The 15,650-nt window shown below is 55.9% G+C and overlaps 1 protein-coding gene across 12 annotated transcripts in view; it reads left to right on the top strand.

Annotated features, from left to right (window-relative positions):
* Positions 1-15,650, top strand: part of CAPN15 (calpain 15) — a 51,394-nt gene that overhangs the window by 29,509 nt on the left and 6,235 nt on the right. For all 12 annotated transcript variants that reach the window (XM_042037046.1, XM_042037040.1, XM_042037042.1 and 9 more), the window contains 3 exons: positions 7,557-9,051; positions 12,378-12,586; positions 12,804-12,987. In XM_042037046.1, coding sequence (XP_041892980.1) covers positions 7,557-9,051; positions 12,378-12,586; positions 12,804-12,987 — 1,888 coding nt within the window. The remainder of the gene's footprint in view (positions 1-7,556; positions 9,052-12,377; positions 12,587-12,803; positions 12,988-15,650) is intronic.

Here is a 15,650-nt window from a genome sequence, read left to right on the forward strand (position 1 = left end):
GTTTGAGAGCGTGTTCTGTGGCTTTGCTGGCTGCCAGAAAACTCCTGTGCTGAGTGCACTCTGTACAGCTGGGCCAGTGTTTTTTCTCTCAGACCTCTCATTAGCAGAGTTCAGCTTTCCCCTGGGAACTTCTCATTAAAAGTCCCAGCCTCTTCTCTACATCTGAGCTGCTGGAGCTGTGTCCAGTGTGGGAAAAGAAGAAACTAAATAGAAACTGTGCAAGAACCCTCTGGAGGTTTGGTGCAATGGGACCAAGAAATTCCCAGGAACTGGAGTGCGTCATCAGCTTGGGAAACTCCTCGTGTCTGTCTGAGCCTCTTGGCACCTTCTAGGGAGGGTTGTGTGGTGTTGCTGGGTCTTTAATGGCCCCATTCAAGTGCTTGAAACCTCGCATGGTTTCCTGCTGCAGAATTAGACCTTTTTTTTTCCCTCCCTTCTGCTCTGATGAGGGATTTTCGCCTGCCCCCATTGCTTTATTATTAAACAGGACAAATAGAGCTGTCCTGTTTCAATTCATTGCAGGTTATTACTTCTAGAAAATGGTCATTTTCTGCATAAATGTGATTGTCCTGCCCCAGTGAATGGTCAGGAGCGCTGATACTGGGCTGGGAGAAGGGAACCTCCAGAAAGAAGGGATGTCCTGGCCACAGGAGAATTTGTCATGGAAGGGGACCAGGCTGGTCCCTTGGCCGATTTTCCATCCCCAACCTAAGCTGTGTTTCTGAGAACTCCTTGACAGATTGTCCTGGATTGGCACTAAAGAGTGAGAGCAGATATAAATACATGATAAAGCTCCAGAGCACTCAAAAATTAATATTTCAGGATCAAGAAATCTTTATTTCCTCAAGGGCTTCAACAAAAGGAGGGATTTGTGTAGTTGTAGTTGTTGTGGTTCCCTTCCACCAACTGAAGGAGCAAAGGGAGCTCAGAGCAGGGCCCCAGCTCTGGTCCTGGCTGAAGGAGATACCTGGTGTCAGAGGTTGCATGAAGAAAGTGGTGACCTTTTTGCAGCTGTTTTTGGTGTTGGGGCTCTGAGATGGTCAGGGGGCTGGAGTGTGAGTCCTGCAAGGAGAGGGTGTGGGAGCTGGGCTCAGTCAAGAATTCAACACAAGAAAGATGTTGCCTTGCTGGGGTGAGTCCAGAGGAGCCCACTGAGTTGATCACCTGGGGCTGGGGCCCCTCTGCTCTGGAGCCAGGCTGGGAGAGCTGGGGGTGTTCACCTGGACAAGAGAAGGCTCCAGGGACACCTCAGAGCCCCTTGCAGGGCCTAAAGGGGCTCCAGGAGAGCTGCAGAAGGACTGGGGACAAGGGATGGAGGGACAGGACACAGGGAATGGCTTCCCAGTGCCAGAGGGCAGGGCTGGATGGGATATTGGGAAGGAATTGTTCCCTGGGAGGGAGGGGAGGCCCTGGCACAGGGTGCCCAGAGCAGCTGTGGCTGTCCCTGGATCCCTGGCAGTGCCCAAGGCCAGGCTGGACATTGGGGCTTGGAGCAGCCTGGGCCAGTGGAAGGTGTCCCTGCCCATGGCAGGGGGTGGAACTGGATGAGCTTTAAGGTCCTTTCCAACTCAAACTATTCCATGATTAGTTGCAGCTGGAGAGAAAGCATTGAAGGAGCTCTACCAATACCTACAGACACATCATGCAGAGGTCAGAGCCAGGCTCTTCACAGCAGCACATGGTGGGAGGGCAGGAAGCAACACAGGATGAAACAGGAGACTAAGACTGGATATAAGGAGAAGCATTTCAGCACAAGGACAGTCAGTCAGGTGAGGTCGCTGCCCAGAGAGGTTGTGTAGTCTCCATGCTTGGAGGTCTTCAAGACCAGACTGTCTAAAGCTGCTGTAATCTCTTTAAGAGATTCAGCTTGAAGCAGGAGTTTGGTCTGGAGACCCCCTGTGAGGTCTCTTCTGACCAGAGTTATCCTGGGATCCTCCACGCTCGCTCTTGTGGGAGTGGAGTGCTGCTTTTGCACACCCGTGGAGAGGTGCAGCCCCTGGTTTTTGGGAATGTTGGTGCCATTGCAGTGGCACCACCTGGCACTGCCTGACTTGGTCACTTTGATGTGGTGTTCCAGGAGAGCGTGGCTGAGTTAGGGGAGGGTCTCTTTGCTGTCTCTGCCCTTGCTCAGCAGATCTGGGAGAAAAGGGCAAAGAGACAGGTCCCTTCTGGTGCTTTATTTTTCTCTGTGTCTCTCCAGGACAGAATATCCTGAGTTGGAAGGGTCCTGGAAGGATGGGGTGAAGGTCACTGATATTAAAACCTGTTTTATTTTCTTGTTTCACTTTGGAGGCAGGATTTGGGAGTACTTATGCAACCTGCCCTGTTTGGATGATGCTAGCACAGAGCTGGTGACACTTTACTTTATAGCCTCGGGGGTTCAGAAGGGTGAATCAGAGACTGTTTGTCTCCACTGATGCTCCTACAGAAACTTGTACCAAGTGGAAAGTCCCAGCTCCCAGTGTTTCTGTGTTGCTCTGCCAGTATATCTGCTGCAACCTTCCAGGTCCAGCCTCCCAGCCCTTGCCTGGCTCTGCAAGAGTGAGTCAGCTCAGCCAACAGCATCTCCTCGCCCGGGCTTCATGCTCCCAACCCACGTGTGCTCCTAACAGTGCACTGCCAGAGGGATTCCGAGTGGTTCCTGACCTCCTGCAGCCCTTCCTGGTGGGCACAGGTGCCTTCTGCTCCTGCTGGCTCTGGAGATGTGGTAGGTCCGTGTAGGAGAAGGCTCAGCAGTCCTCTCTTAGGTCAGGATCCGCAGTGCTACTGAAAGAAAATTAAATGGGAAATATTAAATAGAAAGCATGGGGTTGAGGGGAAGGGATTCACAGCTCACAGACATTGAGGCAGGGTTTGTTTAGAGTTTTTTGGTAATTGTTCTTTTCTTCCACAAAATTCTAGTGCTTTTTCTTGTATTTGTCAGTGAGCATTTTGCTGGGATGCATTGTGTGTCAGAGAGCTCGGGGTTTGTGTTGCTGACTAGAACAATTGATTTTTATTTATTTGTTTATTTATTGCGGGAGAGAAACGAAGCTGTGAGTTTTAAGGTTTTAGCTGCTCTGGAGGAGTTTTATTTAGAGAAACAGCCTGATTGTGTTGCTGTGTGTGATTGACACAAGCTCCTCTAATCCTGTTGCCAGTGTGGGCCCTGCAGCAGAGCCCTGGGATCTCTCACTCGGGTGCCCAGGTCACCTCAAGCCATTCTCTGGCAGTCCAGGGTGCTTCTGCCCAGGGCTGGGTGCCATCTCCTGCCCTGGAGCTCAGCTGCACATCACACAGCCCTGGCACACCACCAGCTCCCTGCCAGTGGGAAAGACACAAACTGCTGGTTACAAGCACTTCCCGATTTCCTACCCTGCCTTGTTCCTTCCTGTTTTGCCCTGCTTCAGAGAAGTCTTGAGTCCCAGATGGTGCCCAAAGGTGGTGGCCACCCCTGGCCAGTTCAATGGCTGTGTAGGAGCCAGGGCTCTGCAGCAGCTGGACACGCAGGGCTCAGCAAACTCATTGCTCAGCAGAGCCCGGGGATATCACTGTCCTGAAGTGGTTTTGGAAGGTGACCAGCTGGAACCTTCTTAATCCCTGGAGCAGTGAGGTTCCCTGGGACCTGATCAATGTGCTGAAAGCTGCCTGCTTGTTTGAGTACCTTCTATATTATTTTTTAAGCATGATAATTACGCTGCTGCGATTGCCAAGGTAGGGGCACTCCTGCCAACGCGGTGGTGCCTCCTGCCAGCTGATGTCTCCTCCTTGGTTGGGGAGAGCTGCTGTGGTGGGAAGCACAGCCATGCGGATCCAGCCCCTTCCATGCTGCTGGAGGTGTGGGGTTGTACCCTGTTACCCTTTCCTTGCACCCCGAGCTGCCCTTGTTGTGTGCAACCCCCAAAAGAGCCTCCAGCAGCTCCCTGCTGCCAGGCTGCGGAGCGGAGCACCTGCGTCACCGTGCTCCCTGTGAAGTGTCCCCCAGGAAGGCCCTTCCATGGGTGGGTGGCTGCCAGGTCCCTGGTTTCGGAGGAGCTCCTCTCCCGAGGGAAGGTGGCAGGAGATGTTTATCTCAGTTGTGTTTGCTGGGGCTGGAGAGTGACTGTGTTAACACACAGCAGATGGGCCTGGTGAATAGGTGCTGGAGATAACCCTATTTCCTCACGCAGCTTTGTTGCCTCCTGGGAAAGGAGCCAGCCAGGCTGTTTAAGGAGAAGTGTGGAGCTTGGACAGGCTGAGGATGGATTTCTCCTTCAGCTGGTTCTGTTTTGGGAGGAAGTTGTTGCTGTGGGGCAGAGGCTGCTGCCACAACCCACCACGTTCTGGTGTGGCTCGGACCATGTAAAGGCAGGTTCCAGCCTAGTGCCCTGTGGGATCTTTGCATCTAAATTTAATTCCATTCCAGGCAGGGACTGGAATTGTCCATCAGTCCTAGGCAGGGGTGTGGGGAAGGCAGGCTGGTGTCCTGCCAGTCACCAAGGCTGGGGGATTGGTGGCTGGGAACCCAGCACTGTGGGGTACAGCTGGAGGTTCGTGTCCCATGTCCTCTCCCATTTCTGAGCATCTCCCACTTGCTTCCAGGGAAAACCGTGTGCAACAGCAGGCAGAGAAGTCTCCTGTCAAAGCTTGTCACACTGGTGGCCCAGCCACTGCAGGACCTTTGAGGGAAGAGCTGATGGCCCTTCTGGAAGGCTTTTTGGTTTTCCCGAGAAGGTCAAGTAGGTGGAAATTCTAGCAGCACTTGGACAGTGTTAGGGGCCAACTCCTGTGGCATGGGGCGAGAAGATGGGACCAGGAGTGGGACAGTGTGACCAGAGGATGTCACAGCTTCCCAGGGCCATTCCAGCACACTGCAGTGTCCTGGCTTCCACCTCCCTTCCAGCTGCCTGGAGCCTGGATCTCCCACCCAGCCAAGTGAAACGGTGCTGCCTTCCCTGAGCCTGCAGCTTGTTGCTGATGCCACATCGAGCAGGTCTGGTGATGCGGCACATCCCAGTGTTGCCTCGTGTGGTACTTCTGTCTGTTAGGTTACCCTGCGTTTCTCTTCTCTGTGGGAAGGGACAGGGTGATTCCTTCCACAGTCCCATGGTGGCATTGCTAGAAGCCTTTTCCCGCTGGGCAGGACCATGGGGGTGTGAGGGATGTGCAGCAGGAAGGTTGGTGGCTGGATGTCCCCATCCACAGCAAGCACTGCGGCATCTGCACTTCGGGGTGGATTTTTTGGAGCCAGTGCACGGTGTGCACTGAGTAACAACAGCATGGAACGCTGCAGGAGGATGGAGCTGGATGGCACGGGCTGCTGACAGCCTTCCCCTGCCTTTTGCTGATGCCTGTGGTTTGATGAACCTTACCCAGTAAGACAAATGGATGTGACAGGATCGCGGTGCCCTTCATGGCCCCATTTGCTGCCAGAGCCGGGCAGCAACTCCTTCTCCTCCTCTGCTCGAGGAGTGATCTCCCTTTCAGATGTTGTGGACATGGTGCTGCTGCAGGGGAGAGGGATGCACAGTGGCTCCCAGCTGTAGGACTTGAGGCAGAAAAATCAATGTTTATATTTCTCTTAGCTGGGAATAACTCCAGTAAATAAACACCTTGCAGAGTTCAAACGATGCAGGCGCTGTATATGAACCAGAATGAATTTTCAAGCTCTCTCTTGCAATAAAATGGATTTCTTGATTTCAGGCTTTATTTAGAGAAATGTTTGATTTAAGAAGGGAGTTGAAGGTTACATCTGATCTCTGTAAGGTGGAGCTGCTCTTCCAGTGGCTGTGGAGCATGCTGTGGAAATGTGGTAGGATTGCTGCTGCTGCTGGAGTGTTCCCAGGAGAGTTTCTCATGTACCAGCCAAAGGGAGGGTCACTTCTCTCCTCCCCAGGGGGGTTCTGGCTGCATCCTCTGCCCCTCCAGACCCCGCTGCTGCATTGCAGTCTGCTCAGAGCCTTGGGAAGCTGCGTGTGCAGGTGCTGCTGCTTGGGATTCTGGAGACCAGCCAGGACCCGGTTCCTTCCACAGGCTGCACCGGCGTCTCGGAGCTGTCTGTGCCTGCCCTTTATGGGATTAAACACCCTCCTTCCCTTTGTTCCAGCCGGTGTGGTGGCTGAACTTGGTTGTTGAAGGGACACTGGAGAGGCAGCCAGTGGTGAGCCCACTGAGGTGCAGCTTCCATGACTTAGGCTGCTCGTGGTCTCTGGAGGTCTGACTTTGCTGTTCTTGGGAAGAGCTGAGGGCATGGCATGGACTTGGAGGCTTCTTCTGCACAGTTAACCCTGTCTGTGGTCTCAGGCAAGCAGAGCAGGGTAGAAGGGCTTGGAAGGGGCCTGCTCTGCTGGTGAGAGGCACAGCTGACCTGGAGCTTGGGTTCAAGATTGGGTTTAAGACTTGGCCATCTTATCTGGGAGCAGGAGTGCGTGGAGAGAGGGCTCCGGGCTCCTGGTGCGTGTTTACCTGAGGGAGAGCTGGTTTGTCCTTGTGTGAAGGAGGAGGAAGCAGAAAACTCTGCTTTAGCCCCACCTTTGTTCCAAGCTGCAGGAAATGACCCTGACCAGGGGACAAAGGGCACCATGCAGGCCTGGGATTTGTTCTCAGTGTGAGTGCACACATGGCATCCTGAACGCACCAGGAGGGCTACACTGGGGGAAGGCTGCTCCCTGCAACCATGGGCCGTGGAGCTGCTGCTGCTGCTGCACTTTCTGGAAATTGAACCTGCCTAGAAAACGTAATTGTGACCTCCTGCCCTGGGACGAGGTGATTCTGGCGCGTGTTGGACCCATTCTCCCATCAGGGTTTCAGGCATTCCCAGGCAGCATTAGAGATTGAAACCAAGGGCTGGTGCAGCCAGAAGGGCATCATGGCCTCTCTGCTTCACAGATAAGTGGGGAAGCAGCTGGAGCTGGGACATGGTACCCCCCTTTGCTGAGCTGGGAAGCTGCTGGTGAGCTGTCCTGGCACTGGTGCACCACGGAGCTACTGCTCCCAGGCTGGCTGGGCCAGGCTTCTGGCCCCAAAATCTACAGCCAGACAAAAACACCTCTGCACACCAAAACCTGCCTTCCTTGGCTTGGTGGTGTCTGGCGTGGGGTAATAGAGTTATCCCAGTGTGGATAAGTGGTGTGGAGCTGAAAGGAGAGGAGGGAGACAGGAACAGGAAGTGAGACAGAGATGGTGGGGTGGAGTAAAGAAGGAGGAAAGAATTGATGTTGGAACAGCAAGAAGGCAGAGCAGGGTGTCAGCTCCTCCAGAGAGCTCCAAACAGGCTGCAGACACACAGAGTTGCCAGGGTTGGGCACAGAGGTGGTGTGTTTGCTCACCAGGGCATAACCCCACTGTGAGAATGGGGTCAGTGGGTGCTGGGGCTGCTTCTTTTGCCCTTCCTGGAGCATTTTAGATGGGAGCCAATGCATTGCCATGCACTTGGACAATTTATCAGTGCCAGAGGAGCACGTGCCTGGAGACCAGTGACTGGATTGATGGCTGTGCCCTTCCTGGAAGCAAGGTCCTGACCATGCCAGTCCAGGAAACACATGGTACCCCTGCGTACCCGGTGGCCTTGGCCTCACGCTGTGTCTTCTCTCTTGCAGCCACTCCCACTCTCCCGGCTCCATGGCTGCCGTCCGCGAGTGGTCCTGCACCCGCTGCACCTTCCTGAACCCCGTGGGCCAGCGCCAGTGCTCCATCTGCGAGGCCCCCCGGCAGAAGCCCGACCTCAACCACATCCTGCGGCTCAGCGTGGAGGAACAGAAGTGGGCCTGTGCCCGCTGCACCTTCAGGAACTTTCTGGGCAAGGAAACCTGTGAGGTGTGTGGCTTCACCCCGGAGCCGGGACCCAGTGGCTCCCCTTTGCCCGTCATCAATGGCATCTTGCCCAAGCCTGCCGTGCTGGTGGAGCCCAAGGGCACGTCCAAGGAGGAGGCTGCCAAAGCGGAAAGCAGCAGCGAGGACTCGGAGGGAAAGAGCCCCGATGAAGCGGAGCTGGAGAGCGGCTGGGCTTGCCAGCGCTGCACCCTGCACAACACGCCCGTGGCCAACTCCTGCTCTGCCTGTGGTGGCCCACGCAAGCTCTCCCTGCCCAAGATCCCACCAGAGGCGCTGGTCGTCCCTGAAGTCATCACCCCGGCCGGATTCCACATGGCCCCCTCCACCCCGCAGCCTTTAGTCTCTGCAGAGGTCTCTGACGGTGATGCTGTGGCCACCCAGGGCCCAGTGGCTATGGAACAAGAGGCCCAGAAGATACCAGCCTTCAGCCCCTTCTCCCCAGGGCTCCAGAACAACCCTGTGCCCCGAAGCCGGCGGGAGGTGCCCCCACAGCTGCAGATGCCGGGCCCCGAAGGCTCCCAGCCTGCGGCTGCGGGCGCCGCGGGGCAGAAGGGCTCTCCCCAAGGCCAGGCCAGGGCTGCCCCTGCCGCGCGCTTCCCCGACCTGCTGTCCAACAAACGGCTGAGCGTGCTGGAGGAGGAGATGGAGGTCAGTCCGTCCCACTGGAAGTGCAGCTCCTGCTCCCTGCTCAACTCCGCCGGGGCCGGCAAGTGCGAGGTTTGCAGCACCCAAAAAGGCAGCGACACCATCAACCTGGTGGGGGATTCAGTGCGGTTCACCCCGTGCAGCCCCTCCAGCCCTGACTTCACCACCTGGTCCTGTTCCAAGTGCACCCTCAAGAACCCCACGCAGGCCCAGAAGTGCAAGGTGTGCGGCTCCTCCAAGCTGCACGGCTTCCAGGAGCACGGGGCGCCGGGCGAGCCGGCCCCGCGCTGCCCCGACTGCGGCGCCTGCGACAGGGCCGGCTGCTCCTGCGGCACCAAGGCCCCGTCTGCGCGCAAGGTGGCCCGGCTCTTCCCGGCCCCGCTGCCCAGCGGGCAGGAGAGGCCAGGCCAGTGGGCCTGTCCCGCCTGCACCCTGCTGAACGAGGTGAAGGCCAAGCACTGCGGCGCCTGCCACACGCCCCAGCAGTACGTGGCCCAGTGCAAGGGCCTCAAGCCCCTCAAGAGGAGGGAGAGCATGCACGTGGAGAAGAGGAGGCAAACGGATGAGGGCGAGGCCAAAGCCCTGTGGGAAAACATCGTGACCTTCTGCCGGGAGGTGAGTACTTGCTTGTTCCTGGCTTCCCTTTCTGCCTCCCCCATAGCTCTGGGGCAGCACCTCCCATGCCTTGCATTCCAAGGATCTTCCCTTGCAGCAGCTGGATGCTGGTTGTTAACACTGAAATGTCGTGTTTTGGTGCAGAATAATCTCCAGGGTGAAGACAGCTCATACAGCCCACTGCCGGTGCAAGGGTGATGAAGTCTAAAACCTAGTGCTAAAGCTGTTAACTCTGAAACCCAGTGGTGTTTTAAATCAAGGAGAGAGAACTTCTGGGATGAAGGGAACACCTGTAGGTGGTCAGTCCATCTCCTTCCAGTGTCTAGTGGTGGGAAAGGCGGGGAGAGTGTGTCCAGGTTTGCTGGTGGCACTGCTGTCTGTGGAGGCAACAAGCAGAGGCTCAGGATGAGAGTGCAGGCAGAGGAGCTGCTGCCACTGCCAGCAACTGCAGGTGTTTCAGAACCATGAGCTGGGCCTTGGCGTTCTTGGTTTGGGTGTTGCAAAATGCAGAGGTGCAGCACAAATGGCCCCTCCTGTTCTGGGCAGGCCAGCTGAGCTGGAGCTGTAGCCTGGCTCTAGTTGAAGGTCTCAGGAATACGTGCCAGCACCCACCTTCCCATTGTGAAGTATCTGGTTCAGTCAGTTGGGTTTCAGCCTCAAACACCACTCTGATGGCCTCATTTTTATTCCCTGTATGGCATTAAAAGCTCCTGTGAATGCTGCTTTCTCTGGCCTCCTTCTGGGGGAAGCCTCCAGCTCTTCTGGACCAGATGGAAAGGGAGTTGCAGTCCCATTTTGACGTACAGACAAGGCTTTTCCTGCCCGGTCTGAGGAGCGTGTCCATTTCTGTGCCTCCAGTGCACAGTCCAGGGAACAGAGATGTTTGGCTCGGAGGGGAAGCTCTGAGAATGATCCTGTTTTGGGGTTGCGGTTTTTTTAAATTACTGCGTGTCCTTCCTAACAGGCGTGGGTGTCTTTATAGCAGAGACCCAGATTCTGCTTATCCCCGTCTTTTAGGCAAGTGAATAGCCTCTTTTGTAGGCAGGGAACATCTGTTACATCAGGAATCAGGCCTGAAGGATGAATCATGACGATGGCCAGGCTGAATTAGCAGCGTGGCACTGCCAGGAAGGGGAGCCTGCCCTGCCCCGTGCCACAGTGCTTGGTCAGAGCCTTGGCTGAGCCTGTTGTGCTCCTTAACCCACCCATAAAGGGCTGTTAGATCAGCATGGGCCATCTCCCCAAAAATCCCCCTACAGCCGAACCTCGGCTGTGCTCCGACACTGTTCAGGTGTGAGGTTAGGCCTGGCAGCAGTGCAGGGACAGTGCTGCTCCCACCCCTGTGCTCGCTCCGCTCCCGGTGTCCCTCCCAGTGCTCCTGTTCAGGCTGCCGTGTGAGGCAGCCTCCAAGCTCCCTGCTGTCCGAGTGTTTCCCAGGCTGTTCAGCCTTCCCCTGGAGGAGTCAGGCTGGCCAAGTTCTCCTCCGTCTGTTGTCCCCCTGCCCCACGTCATGTGGAGCAGCCCCTCTTGCTGCTCCCTGCCAGCATTTCTGCTCGAGCTCCTGCTGTGGGTTTTCCTTTCTCTGCTATTCCAGGGATGCCTTTTACAACTCAGTGTGTGGTCCCTATTTTAGCTTTACCCTTTCTCTTCTGTCAGGGAGCAGTGCAGAGCTGACCTCTTCCACTGCAATCATGGAATCAGAATGGTTTGGGTTGGAGGGGACCTTAAAGCTCATCTCATTCCAGCCCTGCCAACCCACCTCACCTTCCACCAGACCAGATTATTTCAAACCCCATCCAGCCTGGCCTGGAACACTTCCACAGATGGGGCAGCCACAGCTTCCCTGGGCAGCCTGGGCCCGGGCCTCCCCACCCTCACAGGGAAGAATTTTCCCCCAATATCCAATCCAAATTTCTCCTGTTTAAAACTTTCCCCTTGTCCCATCACTATTTGTCCATGTGAAAAATTGCTTTGCCTTTTATTTATAAGCCCCCTTTAGGCCCTGGAAGGGGCTCTGAGCTCTCCCTGGAGCCTTCTCTTGTCCAGGTGAGCACCCCCAGCTCTCCCAGCCTGGCTCCAGAGCAGAGGGGCTCCAGCCCTGGGAGCTGGATCTCCATGGCCTCCTCTGGACATGTTCTAAAAGATCCACATCTTTCTTGTGCTGAGTCCTCCAGAGCTGGACAAAAGTGGGGTCTCACAAGGGCAGAGCAGAGGGGGAGAATGCCATCCCTCGTGTCCTCATGGCCCTGCACAGCAGGTTCCTGCGGAGCCCAGGATGGGTCACATCCCAGTCCCCAGCCGGGATGTGACTGAGCTGCTGGAACGGTGGCTGCTCCTCAGCTGCACGGGGCAGACGCTCCCCTGAGAGAGCAGGACAGCTATTAGCTGCAAAACACCCTCCTGTGAAAGAGGAGCTGGAGGTGCTAATTGAGGTACCACAAAGGAAGCATTCACATAGGATTGCCACAAAAGAGGAGATCAACTACTAGTTCGGTGTGCACAAAGCTAATTTAAATCAGAGCCAGCTTTTGCTGAAAGAATTTAATTTCATTTAATTAACAATAACAAAGAAACACCTGTTCTCATTTCACCCCGTGTTAGACTGAAAAAGCCACCACTTCTCCACTTGGTGAAGTTCTGTGCTTCCATCCATGTGGTTATTGCCTGTGGGATTACCTGCCCTTCCACCCATCCTATTTATTTATTTATTACGCAGCAGCTATTGCAGGAGGGCTGGGATGTGGGATACCCTCACTCTGGAATTGCTTGCCTGCTTGTGGTGTGGCTGAATGCAATTGCAAAAGCTGCCCCTCCCATTCCCCATGGATGTGCCTGGGAGGTGGCACAGGGCTGCCAAGCCCAGCGTGTCCCCTCCGGGGCAGGGACAAGGCTCGGGTTGAGGAGTGTTTGTGTGCCAGGTGGCTCCTCGCAGCCTTGCTGTTTGCAGGCTTTGCTGCTTTTGGAGGCAGCCGAGGCCCCCCACAGCCCAGCTTTTAGCACCAGCACAAAGTGTGAGACGGTCCCTGCCCGGGGAGGCTCCTGTGAAACAGAAAAAAGCAGATTGGAGTCACAGCCCAGAGCTTGGGGCTGGAGAGGTGAGCCCGAGGCAAGGCTGAATGCTGGACCCGAAGCCCAGAAAGCATCTCTGCTGCTGCCAGCAGACACCAGCCCAGTCCTGCCCCCCTGCAGGGCTGGCAAGGGACTGCCTGGACCAAGCAGGAGGGCCAGGGGCTCTGCTCTTTCTCAGGGAGACACTGGAAGGCTCTCCAGGCCCTCCAGTCCCAAGTAGCTCCAAGTGATGCTCTCCTTACCTTTTGCTCTCACAGAACAAAGTCAATTTTGTAGATGACAGTTTCCCCCCTGGGCCCAAGTCCGTGGGGTTCCCGGAAGGTGACAGCGTGCAGCAGCGGGTGAAGCAGTGGCTGCGGCCCCACGAGATCAACTGCAGCATCTTCAAGGACCGGTCAGTGAAGTGGTCAGTGTTCCGCACACCCCGGCCCTCGGACATCCTGCAGGGACTGCTGGGAAACTGCTGGTAAGGGCGAGTGAGCCGGGCTGACACCTTCCCTCCCCTTCCCTCTTCCCCCCCCCTCTTCCTCCAGCTCCAGCTCGGCCCCCTCAGCCCTACTCAAACCCATTTGTGCCCCCAGGCTGTAGCCCATGCTCTGCCTCACCCCCTCCCAGCGCTGCGTGGCCGGGCAGCTCGCGCTGCCTGCCCGTGCCCCGCTGAGGCCGCCCCGCCTGCCCGGCAGGTTCCTGAGTGCCCTGGCCGTGCTGGCCGAGCGGCCGGAGCTGGTGGAGAGGGTGATGATCACCAGGACCCTGTGCCCCGAGGGTGCCTACCAGGTGCGGCTGTGCAAGGACGGCACGTGGACCACAGTGCTGGTGGATGACATGCTGCCCTGCGACGAGTGCGGGTACCTGCTCTTCTCCCAGGTCGGTGCCAAGGGGGGGGAACAGGGTGGGCAGTGCTCCAGGGGTCAGGGAGGCTCACCCCAGGCTCTCCCAGGAGAGACAGTGGGAAGAGGTACTGCTGGGGTTCATGTGAGGCCCCTACTTCGTGCTGCATTTAGAGTCATAGAGTCATTAAGGCTGGAAATGGCCCCAAAGATCATCAAGTCCAACCACTGATCAAATGCCCCCATGCCCACTAACCCATGCCACAAAGCACCACGTTGACTCGTTTTTTGAACATTTCCAGGGATGGTGACTCCACCACTGCCCTGGGCAGCCATTCCAATGCCTGACCACACTTCCCATGAAGGAATTTTCCTCAATATCCAGTCTAAACCTCGCCTGGCCCAGCCTGAGGCCGTTCCCTCTCCTCCTGTCCCTGTTCCCTGGCAGCAGAGCCCGACCCCCCGGCTGCCCCCTCCTGTCAGGGACTTGTGCGGAGCCACAAGGTCGCCCCTGAGCCTCCTTTGCTCCAGGCTGAGCCCCTTTCCCAGCTCCCTCAGCCGCTCCTGGTGCTCCAGCCTCTTCCCCAGCTCCCTTCCCTTCCCTGGACACGCTCCAGCCCCTCAATGTCCTTCTTGTCGTGCCAGGTGCCATTGACCTTCTTGCCCACCTGGGCACATCTGGCTCATGTTGGGCTGCTGCCCAGCAGCACTCCCAGGTCCTTCCCACCGGGTGCTTCCCAGCTGCTCTGCCCCAAGCCTGAAGCTGCTGGTGGATGCTGTGACACAAATGCAAGATCCAGCACTGGCTGCACCCTGTTTGCAGCTGAGGACACTGCTCTTTGCTGTGTCCTCAAGACAGCAGAACTCTTTGAGGCCATAATACCCATCTACTTAAGCCCCTTTTGGCATTTTCCAGGCTTGCAGTGAAGAAGTTTCATTTACAGTTGCACCACAGCCACTTCACTTGCATGGAAAGCCACCCTTACTCTTCACATAAAAGGAAAACATTTTAACCTGTGCTTTGCACTGCAAGGGACTGAGGGAAAGCTGTTTCCTTCCTCTGAGGGGAGGTCTGGCAGCTTGGCTTTGCCAGGGAGGGACTGTGGAGAGGGAGAGGATGGCACATGGAGCAGCCTGTTCCGAGCCAGTGCCCAGTTGCTCTGAGCACACTGGGGTGGCATCTGCTCGGATCAGTGGAGCTCCCTCAGCCCCTCCAGGACGTTGCTGTGCCCTGCCCTGCCCTGCCTGCCAGGCCCAGGGGCACTTGCTGGGATCATGTCCATGAAGGAGACTGAGAACGTCTCTATTGAAACTCAGGCGGCAAAATCTGCCAAAGAAAACAAAGTACCACTGTCAGGAGGAGACAGGCACTGGGACTGCTGGCTTGGATTTCGTTCTGCAAATGCAGTCCTCTGCATTTTGACGCACAGCCATGTCAGGACAGGACTCAAACTTTGGAGAAGGGAAGAAGAAGGAGTTTGTGTCTACATTCTGCCTCTCAGTAGACAGAGGATACAGACGCATTTCTTTATTTCAGCATAAGATTTACCTGTCTTGGTTTTTACCTTTTTCATCCATCTTTCATGAATTTCAAGTCTGCTTTTGGGGTTTTTTTAAGATTGAAGGTTTTCACATGAGCTGGACTTGCTTTGCCTCTGTTTCCAGGGGCATCTGAATCGTGATGAGATTTTTCTGCAGAGTGTTCAGCTGTGGGAGCTGGATGTGGGGGATAAAAAAGGAAAAACAGAGTTTTAAAAATAAAAGAAAATCAGGCTCCTATCTGAGCTCCCTGGCTGTGGCTCAGGCAGAAATAAACAACATGGATTTTGTTGAGTGAAGGACCCAAAAACCAGCAAAAAGCACTTATAAGCTCTCTTTATCCATCAGAAGGAAATCTTCACTGCCCTCCTTTCCTCTGCCAGCTCTTGGCTGCCACCTGTGAGTCACAACAGTCACAATGTACCAGTGATTTTCCCTGCTGCTCTCCAAGCACCGGATACCAAACCCCATTTGCTGGGAAAAAACTTGCATCTTGTAATTAGGCCTTGTAGTTGTTCCCTATGCTGGAGTAGAGGACTTTGCTGGTCCAAGTTTTTGGAGCTTGTCCTTGAAGCAGTGTCTGTGTTCCCTGGGTGACATCCAGTCAGTCCCATGTCTGTGTGCGCTCTGGGCAACCTCCTCTGCCAGAGGGGTGTTGGTTTGGGTTTGCAGAGGTGTGTGAGTTAAAGGCAGCTGTTCCAGATGTGCTCCACATCACAGAATCCTAGAATGTCCTCACTGGGAAGGGACCCACAAGGATCATGAGTCCAGCTCCTGGCCCTGCACAGGACACCCCAGCAATCCCACCCTGTGCCTGAGAGCATTGTCCAAACACTCCTGGAGCTCTGGAAGCCTTGGTCCAGGTTGAAGTGGACAGAAGGGGCTCAGGCTGGGCGCCCACCCTGCCAGCCCAGCTGCTGGGCACCCCAGGGCGCAGCTCTGTCAGCATCCAGGCCTCTTCCAGGACTTTTTCCCAAGGGGAATTAAACTGTGCAAACAAAACTGAGCAGAGAGCGAACAAATCACCCATGGCCAAGGTGACAAACCCCTGGCATGGCCTTGCTACTCCTGCCTCTCCAGCCCCAGGAAGGCTGGCAGGGGTGGGTGTGAGGGGCTTTCCCACCTGCTGCCCAGGGTGGTGATGTGTCCCTCCCTCTCTCT

This window comes from Corvus kubaryi, unplaced genomic scaffold (assembly GCF_017639235.1).
Source record: "Corvus kubaryi isolate FWS band 111438036 unplaced genomic scaffold, C.kubaryi_AGA036_p1.0 37387, whole genome shotgun sequence".
NCBI classification, from domain to species: Eukaryota; Metazoa; Chordata; class Aves; order Passeriformes; family Corvidae; genus Corvus; species Corvus kubaryi.